The sequence below is a fragment of the Polypterus senegalus genome, chromosome 11, assembly GCF_016835505.1.
Source record: "Polypterus senegalus isolate Bchr_013 chromosome 11, ASM1683550v1, whole genome shotgun sequence".
NCBI classification, from domain to species: Eukaryota; Metazoa; Chordata; class Cladistia; order Polypteriformes; family Polypteridae; genus Polypterus; species Polypterus senegalus.
The window spans coordinates 77,980,681-77,999,000 of record NC_053164.1 but is presented as its reverse complement, the minus strand read 5'-3'; the positions used below and the strand labels follow the sequence as shown (position 1 = coordinate 77,999,000).

General features: G+C 38.9%; 1 protein-coding gene across 1 annotated transcript in view; it reads left to right on the top strand.

Annotated features, from left to right (window-relative positions):
• rcor2 (REST corepressor 2) overlaps positions 1 to 15,239 on the top strand; it is a 38,243-nt gene extending 23,004 nt beyond the window's left edge. The window contains 7 exon segments of the mRNA XM_039769095.1: positions 929 to 995; positions 3,739 to 3,960; positions 8,816 to 8,893; positions 9,734 to 9,791; positions 10,532 to 10,767; positions 11,811 to 11,901; positions 11,904 to 15,239. Of these exon segments, the coding sequence (XP_039625029.1) occupies positions 929 to 995; positions 3,739 to 3,960; positions 8,816 to 8,893; positions 9,734 to 9,791; positions 10,532 to 10,767; positions 11,811 to 11,901; positions 11,904 to 12,148 (997 nt within the window). The 3' untranslated portion in view covers positions 12,149 to 15,239.
• The last annotated feature ends 3,081 nt before the right edge of the window (positions 15,240 to 18,320 follow it).

The following is an 18,320-nucleotide window of genomic DNA, read 5'->3' as shown; positions in this document are numbered from 1 at the left end:
TACACTCGAAGTATAAATATGGTTATTCCTGAGTCAGACTCAGGGTCACTTATAATGATCTGCTTTAGAGTGTCATGCCTGAGTAACTCTCAGAATATTATTATTCTGCCAAATGTTGGATGAAGTTACATCAAGCTGCAAAAAATCTTCCATATTTCTATGTATTTTGCCACTCTAAGGTAACTCATCAATATTCATGATTGGGGTTGAGTCTTCAGCCAAAACACAGTGGCATGTAAATGAGAAGCCGTAAAGCTAATTTAGAACAAACTGAAACTGAACCATTAGTTGAATCAAGCAAGTAAAAACCATGTGAATTGGTTATCAGACGTTGACACAGATAGTGGAACTGATGCATACTGCCATGACATGCCCCGTGAACTCAGTCACCTGAAGGTTCATCACGGTGCAAGTAGGTGCAAAGCAGAAACACAGAATGTTTGCGATGAAGTTGAAGGACAAGACAGACGTTAGCCCCCAAGCACTGTTCACAATACAGCAACTGTTGTTCATATGAAGGGAAATGTGTAAGTTGCTAATTTTTGTGCAGTGGTAGGATACAATAATACAAGTAGTATGCCAATCGTATGGTTCAGGCATTGTCATTTTACCCTCATGTACAAGCAACGGGAAAATTATTGTGCATTAAGAAACGTGTGCAAGAAAACCTTGCTTTTGGGACATGCTTCGACTATTCAGATTAGATTGTTGTGCTGGTGACCATCGGTGACCATCTCAAACATAATGATAAGGAGGCTACAGCATAGTTCTAGTCTGTTGCACCTCATATTGTTGTTTTTTTAAGCAAGTAAAATGTTACAATTTACAGTTACCATCTTAACACACCATTGTTTATATCTTTTTAAACATAATATGGGTTAAGAAAGTAGATAGATGAATGATTTACCTTTTACTTTTGTATCTGCAGCAGTGACGAGATGAAGGATACCAATGTGGCCAGTGACAGCGATTTTGAATCGGAGACCAAAAAAGAGGTGAGTATACATGTTTTACATACCGCTAAATCTGTTTATTTCAGTTTTTTCAGAACTAATACCAACTTTGTGGTGTTACCTAAGGTAAAACTGTAACATTTATGTGTAAGCATGGACAGGGACATTATGTGAACTGTTGGGCATTTTGTTCTTTTTGTGCAGTTATTTCTCTCTGTATATATTACAACCTGAAGTTGTAAGAAATATACAGAACCCTATCATGTGACAGGGGACACCTGAACCAGTGTCAGTTTTATCAGTCATTTTAACAGCTACATGGAAATGGTAAGTGTTGCTTATATTATTACATGTGCATACATGTGCATTTTTTTCCTTTCAGTCTTATTCAAGGTTGGCAAAATCTGGAACGGGTGACTATCACAAAATAAAATACTGCTTTAAAGTATTTGGATGTTTATTGGCCCAAATAAACAGTGCATACAGCATAGACTTCCTTAACTGAGTTTGTTTACATACTTGTAGTTATTTTGTACCTTGCCATTCCATTCTTCGTCAAAATTTGCATTTCATTTTTCAAAATTCTGTGTATGTGTCCATGCTTATCTGTCTTACTGCAGTTAGTCCAGTTCCTTGTCCAAAGAAGATAACTCTAAAGTAGCAACATATTATATTGCAGTTATTATTGTACAGCATGCCAGACTAATCTTTTTAAGAATAGTATAATTATTTATGAAGTTGTATTTTTGATTTAGCATAGGATTTAACTAAATGGTAAACCCGAAAGGATCAAAGAAAAGTCAGAAAAATAGGCTAAAATGATTGTGTGGATATCCTGTGGGGGAACAAACTTTGATCCTTTTGTGAAATAATTTTAATTCAAAATAAAAAGAAATCAATTAACTATATTAAATACTGTACGAAATTCATTCAAATAGTAATTGTATGTGTTATGTGAAAAGAAAGTGAAAGGCCAACATTTATTTATTTAACGTTCAGGTTCACCTATGACACGCAAATAAAGATTATTTTACAATTTTGTTTTTAAATTTTTTTTTTTTTTTGCTCTAAAATAAGTAAACTTATTGAACCATGGGCTATATTAATTTTCTTTTATTTATATATTAAATAAAACTGTACTGTTCAATTGCCTATATTTGAACTGTTCTTAACCTTATATACCCAAATATGTTTTGAAGATCAGGCACTGGTGTGCAGCCAAACACAATGCAATATTGTTAACTTCATTAGTTAAAAAAAACAAATAAACATAACAATAAGCAGAGGTTGAGTGGTTGACTATGATTTTCTACTTAACACTGTGCAGAATATTTGTTAGATATTATTGATCTTTAATTCTTTGACAAGCCCTTCAAGAGTGATTTACAAATCTTTCAGGGCAAATTGACAGGGGTGGGGGTCTTAGAAAAAGAAAAAGGTTTGATTTTGTCGTAGTTCATTGGAGCAAGGTTTTGTGCATGTGAGCTGACAACCAGTGAGCACTCACCCAGCAGTATAATGCATATAATGCAGCGACGAGGAATAAGGAACTGAAGTGTTTTATACCACAACAGAATAGAAGCTCATTTGCCTGATGTCTCAGGTTTTACATACCACACTAGAATGAAAAAAAGAAAAGGGCTGAGATTGCGAATGAACTCTCTGCAGCTTCACACAGGCATCACATTATTCGCTGTCAGGAAAAGGGGCATGCTCACAATACTTTTGAATGTAAAGCTGTTCTGGAAAATCTTTGCACGATCGTCTACTTTAACATTCCCTGCAATTGCTAGCGTAATATGACATGCTCAAGTGAACAGATCAGCTGTAGTTTTAAAGTTTGACATCCCCTCCCACTGGAGGTCATGTAAAGTGACACTGGCTTAAGCAACTAAAGATTTTAAAATTGACTTGTATATGAAATATAAAAAGTTATCTAGTGCGAAATAACTTCGTTGTTTTATCATAAGTAGAACACAGATAATAAAAAGAATTACTCTTTCCTTCTGTATGATGATTTTAAACAAATGTGTGGGTTAGTAGATGGGGTGTCCTATAAAAAGATAAATAAATAAAAGTTGGTTAATCCGTTTATTCACATACTTATGGTCTGAAAGGAAATTCTTTGGCTCATTTAGGAAGCTAGTGTTATATCCCATAATATTCCTGTATACCTAAGCTCTTTGTTGCAAATCTTGATTAGGCTGTTTGCATCAGTTTTCAAACGGTTAACAGGCGTTCATTTTTATATTTTACCACATACCTTAGCATCAATCCTGTTTGATTGTCTGAATGTGTTGTAGATTAACATGAAATGATAAGAGAGTTGTGTTTAGAATTGATAGAATATTCTGCACCAAGAAATATCTATGGTGAACCATTTTTTTAATGGATGATTGTTTCTCCAGGCATTATTTAGAAGCTGTAAGAGGGCCTGAAGGTTTTGTTAGTTATATGTCAATGGAAATACAGTTCAGGTTCCACACATGAGACAGGATAAAGGGGGGCTCAAGGCAAACCACCAACTATTTTACAAAAGCACGAGGTGCAGGAATTAGTCTTGGTTTACTGAAGTTTCAAATTTTGAAAAGAAATAGAAAATGATGATAAAGATTCAAATTTTGTATAATTAACACTTGTGAAAAGTAATTTGAATCTGACAGATTTGGCTGCATGTTTGGTATCAGGAAAGAACAATTTTGTGCATAACAATTAAAAGATAAATACTATATCCTTACGTGAAGTTCCTGAACGTTTTATAATTTTCTCTTTTTATTTTCTGTAGATTAGTCTCCAGAAGCAGCCTAATATTGCATGCAAAACTGGTCCTATCAGGAAGGAGCCACAGAACTCTCAATATCGGCACCACCCTCTTCGCTCTCGTCGGCGCCCACCAAAGGGCATGTATCTGAGTCAGAAGGATATCGCAGCTCTTTCTGCCAACCCAGACATTGCAACTTTAACATTAAGGCAGCTGGACTCACAGCTTATATCCCTGAAAAGACAGGTACAAGACTGTTGTTTTCTGTCTCTTACTGACTACCCGTTGATAGGTTTAATTTTGAGACAAACAGTTTATACAGTAGTTTATTGATTAAATGTCCAGATGAACTTTTGAAAGTGTGAAACAATAACAAAAGTCATTTTTAGTGTAGTGTTTTGAATATTTTGTTTCTTAAAGCCATTCTGAAGTTTTAGTTGTTGTGTAATTGAGTTAATTTTGCTTCTTACGTAAAGGAAAAACAAGAAATGTTAAAAAGAAAAACAGCCATTTCTTGTTACTGTAACACCTGCCAGGGTGAAATAATAGCCAGTCACAGCAGTGTACAGTTTTTCCTTTACTTTGATTGATTTTTACTCCACTTGTCAACACAGTATATACATAGACAGATGATGTCTCAGCAATGCAAATTGTTTCATTTTGTGAGGCGACGCTGTGGCACAGTGTGTAGCATGGCTGTCTTGCATCTCCACATCTCTAGATTCAAATTCCAGCCTAAGTACTGTCTTTATGGAGTTTGTACATTCTTTTTGTGTCTGTATAGGTTTTCCTTCTATATCCCCGAAAATGTATGAAAGGGCATTTGCAGACTCAACATTGGCCTGGTATGAGTGAGTGTACAGGGGCCATGTGTAGGGCTGGTCCTTGGCTAATATCCAATGCTAGGAGGTACGTGTTGAGTCCGTGTGACCCTAAATTGGATAAGCATATAAGAAAATGGATTGATAGATTAACATGGTGATGAGTGTGGGATTGACTAAATCTACACACATCTGCTGAAGCTTTTATTCAGAGATGCCAGCTGTGCAACACGGATAAACATTTGTCAGGAATGGATAGTGAAAAATCTGAAGATTAAAATTCAAGTGGTGCATGTAAGTTTGGTCTCCTGAAGTTTCTCTTTCTTGACAGCAAGAGCCACCCATCCATCCAGCCATTTTCCAACCCGCAGAATCCGAACACAGGGTCACATGGGTCTGCTGGAGCCAATCCCAGCCTACACAGGGCACAAAGCAGGAACCAATCCCAGGCAGGGTGCCAACCCACTGCAGGAAACACACAACCACACCCACACACACCCACACACCAAGCACACACTAGGGCCAATTTTAGAATTGCCAATCTACCTAACCTGCATGTCTTTGGACTGTGGGAGGAAACCGGAGCGCCCAGCAAGAGCCACCCTACATGAAAATATCTGGAATACCCAATGCATTATCGCTGTCTTCAGTCATATTTTCTTGCAGATTACACTCTCTAAAAGGGATTGACTCTTCATCTAGTCCATGTGCAGGTTTTGTTATTTGAACAGTTACTATGCAAGTACCATGAAGGAGGTGGTCACATTAGACCAACAGTATATTACACAGTTGTAAATCAAATTACAACCAGTGATAACCATTTATACCACTATTCCAAAACTCTCACTTTTAAGGTAATTTCTAGTGGGAAACAAACAGCCTAATAGTTAAACAAAGGCAATCAAACTGTCACACAATTGTGATCCATCAGTTATGAGTCCATACACATCTGGTTAATAATATAAGAATTGGTCCCTGCAATAAAGAGCTGGATGGAGTAGAGACCAATGGCAGTCTTCCCATGAGCCAGTTGCTAGTAAGGTCTGGCTTACTTGAAAGGTGTGATAATGGGAATAAGAATCCTCCTGTATGTTTGGTACAACAATATAAATTGTACCCACTGATGGTTATGCTCATCTGGAAGGCACCTATTGTGTGTACAAAGGTTGTTTGAGATTTTCAATACTGTCAGAGCTCTCTGCTCACTCATCAAAGTAGAGAACCAAACTCGGAGGTATTGGGTGGTTGTTAGGCATATTGAGGTTTCCAGCCTTCGCAATTTCTGTATTCCATTGCTTCTGTGACTCGTTTTGCTTTTTTAATTTTTTCAAGGGGGGTTTGAAAAGGATTGGAAATAAATATTTTTATGCAAAAACTGTTGGTATATTTGAACTTCTGAATTTCATACATTTTTCAGTTTTTTAAACTTTGTTAGGGTTACAGGGCAGACGGTGTGGTGTAGTAGCAAAGGTTTAGTCCTAGTTACTAACTTACTTTATTACTCTTACTGAGTTGAGTCATCTGCTAGTGTTCAGGTTTGTTTTATGTATCCTGATCTTTAGGTTCCCTTAGAAGAATTAAAAAGTTCATAATAAACTAGAAATGAAAATTACACGTGGTGCAATAGTATCCCAATAATCGGGTTACAGTATGATAAATAGGCTTTAAAATATTAAAAACAAGATACTAATTCTCAACTTGGAACTTTCCTCTTCTACGAACGTTTGTGTGATTTTTTTTTAAGTTTTTTTTTTTTAAACTCTGTATTTAAAGCGACCTTGGGATTGTGAAAGGCGCTCTATAAATGCAACTTATTATTCATTTTTGTAGCATATTGCAAAAAATTTTTATTTTAAAGCAATAAGTTAAAGATGAAATCATATTACACCTGAGGACATTCCTTCTCTCAGTTCATCCTTTTAAAGCTTTAATTTTTTAGCAGTGCGAGTGAAGTTCAAGTAACTTGTCAGTCTTTTACAATAAGAATAGGAAAATTCGGTTATGATATATAACCACACACATCATTTCAAATTTGGCTTGTCCTTGGCAATAAGTCCTGATGGTTGACAGCCCTACTGCCTACAATCCTTATGATTAGAACATTTCAAATTTAAAATGTAGTTTTAATGTATACATTTAAAATTGTAATAGTCATTCATGTGCTGTTTTCACAAAAATTGAATGCTGGAATACAAGCTGTACATGCTGAACATTGTTCAGTTAAACCAAATAGAAAAACAAAATCCTGTGATGCTTTGCATTCACCTAATTTTTGTTTTCCGGCCTTTTCCTTCTCTCACAAAGCTTTATTGCATTCAGATATGGCAAGTAATTTTAGCTGAACTTTCTAGCTTCCCTGTTTTCTCATCGAGTACATCCATTTGTGAAATATAAATTTAGTATAAATTGGCCTCTTAGCAAAGGTCTATTTACACTGATGCCTGAATCCAATTTGGTAAAGATGTCTATTTTGATGTCTGAGGTGTTAAACGGATTACATTTTGCCTGAGCGTTTACATAGACATATCAATTATGTAAAATATATGTGCTACTTGTGCGTTGCAGGTAAACATAAACATGGATCCCCCTCATGTGTTTTTCTGCTGATGTCCTTTAGTTTTCTATGCTTTAAAAGCAGAGCTTTCTTGTAAAAATGGAGAACTAACTCAGAAGGGCTATAGCATTACATACCTTGGCATTTTCTCCACCTCCATTGAGAAGATTTTTGAGAGTGGTGGGAGTGTGGTGTTAGCTGCTTTGATGGCTTCCAACCGCTCTATTGAATGACATGAATAACATTTTAATATTTGTGCATAAAAAAAAATTAGTTTGCTCATAGTTTGTAGTGTGGCACAGCACTTGGATTTAACATAACAATGTGTTTTAATTTGTCTGTGAAAACTAAACTGTGCAGAAGTGCCAACATCTTAATATCTGCTTAAATTCAGAGGAAATTGGTTTTATTATGGAAATAGCAATTAAATACATTGTTTCTACTTTCCAACAGATGTCACACAGCTGCATGATTTGTTTAACCAATGTATAATGCAGAAGAAGAAAAATCCAATTTCTTGTCCTCAGTGTGTCAAGGATACATCTCAACTAAAGATACTGCAGTACACACCTCAATACCTACAGTATATGAGAATTATAATTGAACAATCTAGCGTGATTTTCCCAACTCTGCCAGAGAATAAGACAGCACAGTGCAAAACAGTTCATTCATATATAGTGCTCTTCACAAACACATTTTAAATAAATATCTGGGAGTGCAGCTAGATGACAAATTTGACTGGACTGCCAATGCTGATGCTCTGTGTAAGAAAGGTCAGAGCCGACTATACTTTCTTAGAAGGTTGGTGTCCTTCAACATCTGCAATAAGATGCTGCAGATGTTCTACCAGACGGTTGTGGCGAGTGCCCTCTTCTACGCGGTAGTGTGCTGGGGAGGCAGCATAAAGATGAAAGACGCCTCACGCCTGGACAAACTTGTTAAGAAGGCAGGCTGTATTGTAGGAGTAAAGTTGGACAGTTTAACATCTGTGGCAGAGCGACGGGCACTAAGCAAACTCCTGTCAATCATGAAGAATCCACTGCATCCACTGAACAGTGTCATCTCTAGACAGAGGAGTAGCTTCAGTGACAGACTTTTGTCACTGTCTTGCTCCACTGACAGACTGAGGAGATCGTTCCTCCCCCACACTATGCGACTCTTCAATTCCACCCGGCGGAGTAAATGCTAACATTACTCAAAGTTATTGTCTGCTTTTACATGCATTTTTATTACTATTTAATTTAATATTATTTTTTGTATCAGTATACTGCTGCTGGATTATGTGAATTTCCCCTTGGGATTAATAAAGTATCTAACTATCTCTCTATCTGTCTATCTATATTCGAGTCCTCATAGTTCTTGGTTTTCCAGGGCTTTTCCAGAAATCATGAGGTTCAGTTGCAGTAAAGCAATAAATTCAACAGTGTTTGCATTTCCAGTTAACCAAAGGAGATCATGTTTTGGATGTTAAGAACAAACCTGTGTAATCTCATTTGATTGGCTTTGATAAAATGGTTTCTGAATCTGTATGCACAATTTTCAGATATATTTTGAACACACAATATCTGTATAAAATTTAAGTACTGATTTGTGATTACATTTTATGTAGATTTTAAAATAAAGGTCTGCTTTCTAAAATGATAAAAGATTTGTCATTCATTTTGACAGCTGGTTAGTAAGGCGACTGTCCAGCTTTAAAATATTTCTGTTTTTTTTTTTATGGAAGGTGCAGCACATCAAACAGATCAACAGCAGCCTGAAACTCAACCTGGAACAAGGAATAGAGAAGCTGCGGCCCTTGGAGGTGAGGCACAATGGCTTCGTTGAATACTCAGTGGCTTGCTGTTTATCTTGAGAAGTCACTTGTGTGCAAAACACTAAAACCGATCCTATTTCATTTTGTCTTCAGTTTTTTTCTTTCTGTGGGGACAGTGTTTAATACTCAGGTCTGCTTCCTGTCATTCTTTATATGCTACTGGAAATTTATTCGTATTGTTTTAGCAGGGTCAGTCATTTTACATTTTGTGACCGTATTGAAAAAGTGAAAGTGAGAGTGTGTGTGTGTGTGTGCGCGCACGCGCAAGAGACAGAGGGCACATCACTGTCCATCTTATACAACAGAGGTGAAATAGTTGAACAAATAATTCACTAACCATGCCAATGTTTTTGTAGACAAGTGGACAAAGAAAGAAATGTTTTGTATTAATGTGAAATAATTGCATGTACAGGCATTTGATGTCTATTACATTTTTCTTCAATTACATGAGCAAGCGAAATATGTTGGTGGCAGTTGTGAGTCATTTATTTTCACAATACCATCAGAACTGTTCTATCTGAATAAGTACGCTGGCTAACAATGCAGTATCACAACCACATAACTGCAGATGGCAGCTAATGTGCTGGTGACGTCAAGCACATCTGAAAGTCCTGTTTGGACTGAATCAGACGTAGCTTTTAATGAAGGTCGCAGGTGTGATGGATCGAAGTCTGCTTTCAGTATGAAATGTGCAATGTCTATTTAACTGACTTTGAACGTGATAATTACCTTCTTAAGCCAGTATGTTAAGTATTTAGGTCGTATATAATACAGATTTTTTTTTTTTTTAGAATATGTGCTTATATTTTGTCTTTTTGTCCTCTGCAGGGAAACCCCAAGTTGAACTCTCGGTGGACCACAGATGAACAACTTCTTGCAGTGCAGGGTATGTGAAGAGCTTCATGTTATTGTTGGTTTTATTTTTTTTTTTTTCAAGCTCAATTTAAGAACATAAGGAGAGTTGAGATGAGGATGTGCCATTTCACCTGTCTGTCTTTGTCAATTCCTGTTCATCTAACTTTTCTGAAACAGTGACTGAAACGGACTCTGAATTCTCTCTAGATCTATCTGTAATAATTATTTTGACTCTTGGATCTCTGCTATTCTGCCTAGTTAACTTAACCAGGTTGTTAGTTATATAAATTATCTTGATAAAATTAATTAAAATGTGCAGAGGCCTAAACACATTTGACAAAAGCTCCTCTTAACACACTAACTTGTTTTCTGTGTTTTTGGCAGTTTTCAGTATGGTGTGCCTTAAATTCCCACTTCTTTTAGTTTAATGCCTAGCCTCTCATATGGCCCATAATAAATTATTTTACAGCGATTTTATTTTTTTGTTTAGAGTTGAATATATTCTGTGTAGATTTTATTTGACTACTGCTAATATGTGCAGGTTACTGTTGCACTGCAGTTTTTTCCTTGTGTGTGTGTGTACTGTACATACAAACTGTTGCCTCGGACTGCACAAACCCCCACCCTGAAGTACAGAATGTTTACTGAAACATCTAAAGAAAGCTTATTGACAGGTGGGACTGTTACATTAAAATGTTTTCTTTTCACTGCTAATGCACAAGTAAATGTACTTTTAAATGCCTTGAATCAGACTCTTTGCCTTCTTTCTAGCAATTCGAAAGTATGGGAAAGATTTTGCAGCAATTGCAGAGGTGATTGGTAACAAGACAGTGGCACAAGTTAAATCGTTCTTCGTCAGCTACAGACGGCGCTTCAATCTGGAGGAAGTGCTGCGTGAATGGCAGGCAGAGCAGGAAGTTCAGGGTAATACTGCAAATTTGTCTTCCCTGGATGACAACAAGAGCTCAGGAGCAGGTTCGTTGGCCAGCAGTGAAGAAGAAGATGAGGTTTGTTTGTTTATTTATTTTTGGATGCATTTAACTGATAGGTTTGAAAGTTGAATATACTTTGCTCAATCTGTCCTTCAATTTTTGTAATGAAGCAGCAGGGATAAGGCCACCTGGTATGGCATCTCCTTTTGCTAAGGATGCTCAATTGATATGGAAAGAGGATAAATTGTAGTCGTCCCTTTTCAACTCTTCTCATCCAAATGGAGCACAGTCTTCAGCTGTCAGAAGTGCAAATGGCTAAGAGCTAGCTAGTATTTTCCCCTTGAACAGTTATAAAAAGTGCTAATCATCAAAATGTTAGCAGAAGCTGTCTACTACACATGTCTGACATGCAAGGATGAGATCCTCAGCTACATGCTGTCCAGATAGTGAGCATTCTCATTAGGTAAGCTACAGTATTTTACACTGGCACTGATGAGAAAGGAAGGAGTTAAACATCCCAGGGGATTTTTATAAATGTATATTGTATCTATACACACACACACAAATCAACCTGCACATTTTGACTAAAAGTCCTTTTTGCTTATTTTACAATGGCACTTTTCATTTTCCTCACAGTAGGCCAAAGAAGAGTGTTGTGATGATAATGATCTTATAAACCAGAAATAATGTTGTGACGATCCTCAATCTTGTGGGTTTTGTCTTTACTGAAAGCCAACACTCCTAAGTCCCCATTCTGTATGTCAACAAGTGTTTGTATGCGAGTGCACTTGGGGGCTGTGGTTTAGAAACATTTAAAACAGAGTTCATTGTCATCTTTGAAACAAACCTACAGTTTTACTTGGATCAGCAGTCAGAAGGCAAAAAATGACCAGGATTATTATCTGCTCCTTTCGATCGAGTTCATAGTGTATGTCAGTCAGTCATTATCCAACCCGCTGTATCCCAACACAGGGTCATGGGGGTCTGCTCATAGTGTGTGTGGCTTTCTTCAACAGGAACTCTGTTTTAAGTAAAAAAAAAAAAAAAAAAACACGGTAGATTCAGATTTAAAGGATATCCGTTTTAATTTTCTTCTTTTTCTTGATTTTTATCTCTAGGTACAGATTACTGGGGTTTCCACCCCGTCTTCCATCAACACTTCTCCAGCCAGTACAGGGGCTGGTGCACCACCCACCCTGTCCCAGCCCCCTTATTGCGCCCCAGCTTGCCTTCTGCTCCCACACTTCTCCGCCAGCCGCCTCCTCTTCAGCAAGGAAAGTTTCTGCAGGCCAGGACAGCTCTGAATCAGCCCCCTCCGCCTTTAATCCGACCTGCAGTGGCAGCTGCTCGACAGCAGGGCCCGGCTCGATCTTCCTCCTCGTCCAACAGTGTTACTCATCTGCCCCCCTCACTCATTGGCTTACAGGTGGACCCTGCCAGTCACAGCACACACTGATGAGATTGTGAGAAGAGGTTGGGCTGCACTGCCAGTGACCTGAGGCTACAGAGATGATGCAGGCAAGACTCTCTTGCTTTTAAAGTTGATGGCTGCAGCAGGGTTTGCCTTTGCTCCTGTTGCAGTAATGTAGCTTTTCTTTTTTTTTTTTCTGGGCATTTTCGAGTGCTGAACTCTTCTTTCATGTACAGCTGAGTGAAAGGCCTCAAGCCTTTTTCCTCCACTGACAACACTGAACCTGCACTGACTTTTTAATTTTATGGCAAGCAAGTCATATGGGGACTCCTTAGCAACAAGCTATTGGAAGCACCATAGCAACCAAGGAACATTTTATGGGGAAATGTTAGCAAGCTTGTGGGCGTGACCTTGGGGGACACGCACCGTCTCCTTGGCAACATGTCCTTCACCAACCCTTCCTGAAGATGCAGAGCATGTCTCTCCTGGCAACGAGAGTGCATATGCTGGCAGTGCAGCAAGTCAGTGCATGAAGAACGCTGCCATCTCAGGGTTTGTTGCATTGACAAAACGAATAGGAACGAGGCTCCAGTTTCCGTAGATCCAGTGAAATTCTAGCTAGATGTGAACAAAGAAGAGCACACTCCAAAAATGAGGACCTGGAATAAGGCAGGATTATCAAATAGTTTTCTAATTAACACTGGCAATGGCATGGTGCCCAGCAGAAATCCAACGTGTTGTGGTCCAAATGTGACCCCCAGTCTGCATGAAAGAACATACAGGCAAAAACAAAAAAAGGAAAGCTGAGACATTATAATACACCTCTGATTGTCTAACACTGGCATAAAGAAGACCAACATATCAAATGTGAATGGGGCCCCTCGTAAGCGAGAGCTCGACGGGTCAGTTGGCCTCCTGCATATTCAGTTCAGTAAGGCCCACCTCTGCTTTTTGTGCATTTCAGTTTCATGGTTTTGACTCGACTGACTTTATGGTGCAGAAAAGCTCACACGATTCCTCCCTTGTTCCCAGCAATGTCACATTGTGGTCAGTCCGCATTATATGGAGTGTCAGTGATGTGTCAGCTTTGGTGGGCACAAACTTTTTTTTTTTTTTTTTTTAATTCCTAGTTCACTCCAGGACACAGGGGCACAACGTCAGCTGAGGCTGTTTAAAGGAAAGTGACAGCAAATTTGCCAGACCTCATCCAGTGCCAGCCAATTTAAAAAAAAAAAAACGCTTGGAAAGTGGCTGAAAAAGTTGAGGGGGTGAATGTGACCTACAGGGTCCTGAATGTCATTTGTCAGAGCAAAAAAAACGCTGAAGCAAGTGACTGACAGACAATAGGGCTAGTGACTGTCTGCTGCCACAACTGGATTTTCTTGTGTAGGTTAAGCTGGGCTTTCATTTCTTAAACCGACCTAAAAAAAAAAAGGGTCCAAGTAATCTTTCGATATTTTACCTTCTTTGCAGTGCCTCAAAACAAAAAGGATGTGCGACTTTTTCTTAATTTGATGGCCTTCCTGGGATAAAGACACAGATTTTGCTTTGGGTGAAATCCTAGTGTTAAATGGCTGGGCCTGCGCCGAGCTCTCGCCTTTACAAAGAGTTCTTGTGCCACTTGGTTGGTGCAGCTTCGCAGGATTGCCTGAAGGCAGAAGGCGGTCTAATTGTGTGCTATCATTCTGTCTGCCTCGTTTCTTTGAACTAGCACCACATCTTCCCTTCTGCCAAAAAACACTAATCAAATACGTCTAGTCCAGACACGAAGGCTGCGCTCAGCCGAGTCGACTGTAGCCTGAAGCTTAACAGTACGGCTTCTCTTCTTTTAAACAGCCATTACAGATCAATTTTGCTGGCGTACCTGAGTAAGTGTAGATTCAGCCCCACCACCACCACATGTGCATTTAAATGTGTAAAGCACTGACTCTCGTCTTTCCATATCGGGTTACTTTTGCATGAAGGCTAAATTAGGTGGCCATTTTCAAATGTTGGTTCCTAATTGTGTGTTCCTGTTCTTCTGAACCTTCTGATAGTCATGCGTATTGCTCTATGGGTGGAGTGAATTCTTCTTGATTGTTGTAACAGATTGCTTGCTTCATTTGTTGCTGTTCATTTTGACTGATGGAGAAGCCTTAGTTTGTCAGACTGTGGCAAAGATGCATCATCTTTAAGCATAGCCTGCCCAAAACAATATGACATGACATACGTTAAAAAATATTACAGATATAACAAGCAGGACACTCGGGCTAGTGATTCTTTTTAGTGGTAATCCACAGTTGGGCTGATTTTCATTTCAAACTCTCAGATGATCTGTCCTTTTGGGACGAATGGTGATAATGACGTTTTCCACCTTTCTTTAGAGCAAACAAGTTTTTGATAATGCCGTTAAGCACTTGGAACCACTCCTTTCAATAAAATGTAGCACATAAAAACATTCCCCCAAATTAGAAACTGGATGTTAATCTAACAAGAGATTTATTCACGTGTGTGATTGTCGGTTTACAGAACCTGTTTAAATGCAAGAAAGAACGCCATGCGCTCCATCTTGACTGCTGTTGTCCGTCTTCCCGCTTGGCACCGATAGTTATAATTAGAGAGTTTGCTAAGCTAACCAGTAGCCAATGGCGAAGAGTAAGCAGCCAACATTAAGGCGCTCATGCTGATTATAAGTTTACATTTGAGATCTCATTAGCTCACTGTTTTAACAAATTGGTGCTATCTGTCATGGACTCCATGTGAACAAAAAGGTAAAAGTGACAAGCGATGACAAAGAAAGAAGCAGACGAGTCCTTAACATTCTAATTTGTTGTCTTGTAGAAGAATAGGAAAGTAAAATGACTCCAGGCCGGTGTATTGCTTGAAAAGTTTTATTCCATTGTTGCCTTTGTTTAACTGCAGCCTAAACATATGTTGAATTATTTTTTCAATTTTATAATAGCATTAGTGGAGAAAACACTTTTTTTAAGTTATTACTGTACGTACGCGTGTGTGTTTCGTTTAGATTTTTCCCCCTAAATAGTGAATTTTAAAGGAAAATGTATTTTTTTTATTTCCTCAATGGTTTTGTAGTGTGTTGAAGAACCTAGTTTCTGACGATGTTTCTTAGAAATTTTCAATAAAAGTATTTTACTACGCAAGACTCTTGTGTGCTAATTCTGTCTAACCATGACAGATCTGGGAATCGTCAACTGCAAATATAAAAGTAATTCCACGTGAGGGAAAGCGACACCGTTTACAGGTCCTTCAGCCGACTTCTGTGTTTTCTGGCTCGACACGTAATGAAGAAAACAACCGAGTAGAATATCTGATGTTTTTAATGTAAAAGATACAGTCAGGGATTTTGAATGTCGTTATGGTGGTCTTAGCTAAAACAGTTTGTTGTTTTATTACCACCTTCGTCTGCTGCACATTTTACAGGTGATGAGGTTAGCGTTTCCTTCTGGTGTTCATTCATTTCAGGGTCTGTCCGAACACACTGACTCTGCCATTAGGCCCCTCTTTTTGTTCTTGTGCGTATAGCAACGCTGATGTTATTTAAAACACACAGTTCTTTTAATTATGAAATCGACCACGGCTCACAAGCGTCCACTCTTTGAAAAAGACCAAATTAGTGACTGAAAACCAAAGGACACGTCCCAGCAGAGCTCTGCCTGTCTGTCCATTTCAAGTTCTTCTCAAGTGTGGGGGGATTTTTTGTAGGTGGGACAAAATTATTTTTTTAAATGCTTGTTAAAAAAGACAGAAAGGAAATACAAAAAGGGTTTGGCTGCAGGCATCCACTACTCTATTGAAGGAATTTGGTGCTTAATTTTTCAGTTAAAATAAAGGAATTCAACTTCAGTTCTGCCAAGTCCAAAAGTGGCACACAAGAATGGGGCCAAATGTGATGAGAATAACGGCCACAGCCCATGGAATGGGTTATAAAAGGTGTGTTGGCAGTCGATATATTTTTTTGAAACCTATAATGAATGAAATGTAACAACCAGGGGCCTCACACACTTTTAAGATGTTGTGACGGATAATAGGTGCTGTCATCCCCTTGAACCCTCGGACCAGACACCAGATAAAAGTCCAAATGATGAATTTATTGATACAATAAAGTGCACAAAGCACCCTCCACTCCACAATACTCATAATCTCAATAATCACAATCCTCCAACTCCCAGACGCGTTGTCTCCCTTCCTCCCAACTCAGCTCAACCCGCTGGGGTTTCCCATAGTCCTTTTAAAGTCCTTGACCCGGAAGTGTTTCTCTCTCTCTGTCCATGTGATTGGCAACACTTCCGGGTCAGATGAAACTCCTTTTTCTTCAGCCCGGAAGTACGTCATTTCTTCTATCCCCGTGACTGGGATGTACTTCCGGGCTGTTAGGAAAATAATCCTTGAGCCTCCCTGCAGCTTCCTCAGGTGGGCCCCATGGTATCCAGCAGGGCTGTGAAGGAAAACTCCAAGGTCCATGATGCCCTGCTGGAATTTGGGGCATCTCCACGTCGCAGGGAGTGCTCCATCTGGCAGCGTGGGGGTATTGGCCGGCCATATACCACAATGTATAAAAACTAAACTTGACATATAGCCACACACATTTTCACAATAAACTCCAAAAGTGACTCTACTTCTTTGAGCCCTTGAGCAAGGCACTTAACCTGCAATTGCTTCATCCTGGGTATGACATTAATCTGCATCCAGACCTGCATGTAGGCCCTCCAACCTGTAGGGAAAAGCCTGGGGGTTGGTGGCAGAATTGGCACTCCTGCCACCATTAAAAACCTCACCCTGGTTCATCTGAACTCGTGTGGTGCTGAGGTGTCACCTGTTGCATGGCTGCACTCGGGTCCTAACCTGGGGTCCTGAGTTGGTTTGTCATGTGGTGGGTGCGGCAATGCGCTGTATCAGTGTGTGCTCCTTACCACCTCGTCGTCCTCCCTTGTGTATGCAAGTTTTTGCTTGGTTTTTCAAACTGGCAGCACCCAGCATCAAAGCAGTGCTACTGTTTCTGTGTGATCTCCCTTTTTTCAGATTTACATCAACGATGCGGGATATAGGGCAACCAACTGTAATTTTGATTGTACTCATTCTGTAACAATATAATGGTGCATGCAATGGCCAAACTATTCCAAATAACATAGCTGCTTTCACAGAGTATTTTAACCCATTGTATCTGTGTGTGGAATCACAGCTGTACAGCAGTTGATCAGAAGGCCCTGGAGGACATTTATAGCACATGCTGCCTCTGGAAAGCCACCAGCATCTGCATGAACTACACTCGGCCACGTGCACAGTCTATTTGAACTTCTCTCTTCCAGCAAACACTTCAGAGCTTTTCCTGCATGGACCTGAAAACTCAGAAACAGGTTCGTCCCAAGAGCTAAAACACACTCAATCAGTCCATCGAGAACTGTTTGTACACATAGTTACAACTACCTCACTGTAAACCTGCACTATAACTATAATATTGTGCAACCTCAGTCACTTCATGAACAATTTGCAGTATCTGCACTGTATGTACATGTATATTGTACTTGTGCTTTCATACTATATGTTTCTCATTGTTTTTTTATCATATTATTATTATTGTTCAGCATTTTATAGGAAAATAAGTTTATGGAGGATTTGCGTGTTGAATCTCATTATACCATAAAATAACAATAAAGGAATTTGATTCAATTCAATAGAAGAGAGTGCGTATTCACAGATGCTGACGACTGGCTTCTATCCTCTTGGCACTGTGTGCTGTTAGAATGCTAGGATGGATACTTGATGTCATTTTTATGATGAAATGCATTCAAGTATTTAAATTACATTTATTTTACAGATAAATTGTTAACTTCATTTAAATTATGTATACTGTTAATAATTAAACATGTGAGGACACGGTGGACAGCGGTAGCGATGGGCTGATGCCCCATCCAGGGATTGTTCCTGCCTCGCGTTGCATGCTTGCTGGGACTGGCGCAACCCTGGATGGATAGATGGATGGAATAGCTAAACACATATTACAAATATTTTTCAGTGTTCCTTAAATGTTTTGAAGAATCGCCGTTAAGCTTACAGCTGGGTTTACATTTATTACAGAACTTATATTGTGGTGAAGGAAAAAAAGAAAGTGGAAGGACAGGAATTGGAGGGTTGGTACTTTTGACAGACAGAACTGCTGCAATAATTTATTTCATTGAGGGTCACGCATGGCGCACCAAGCATCTTGTGGTAGGCACGG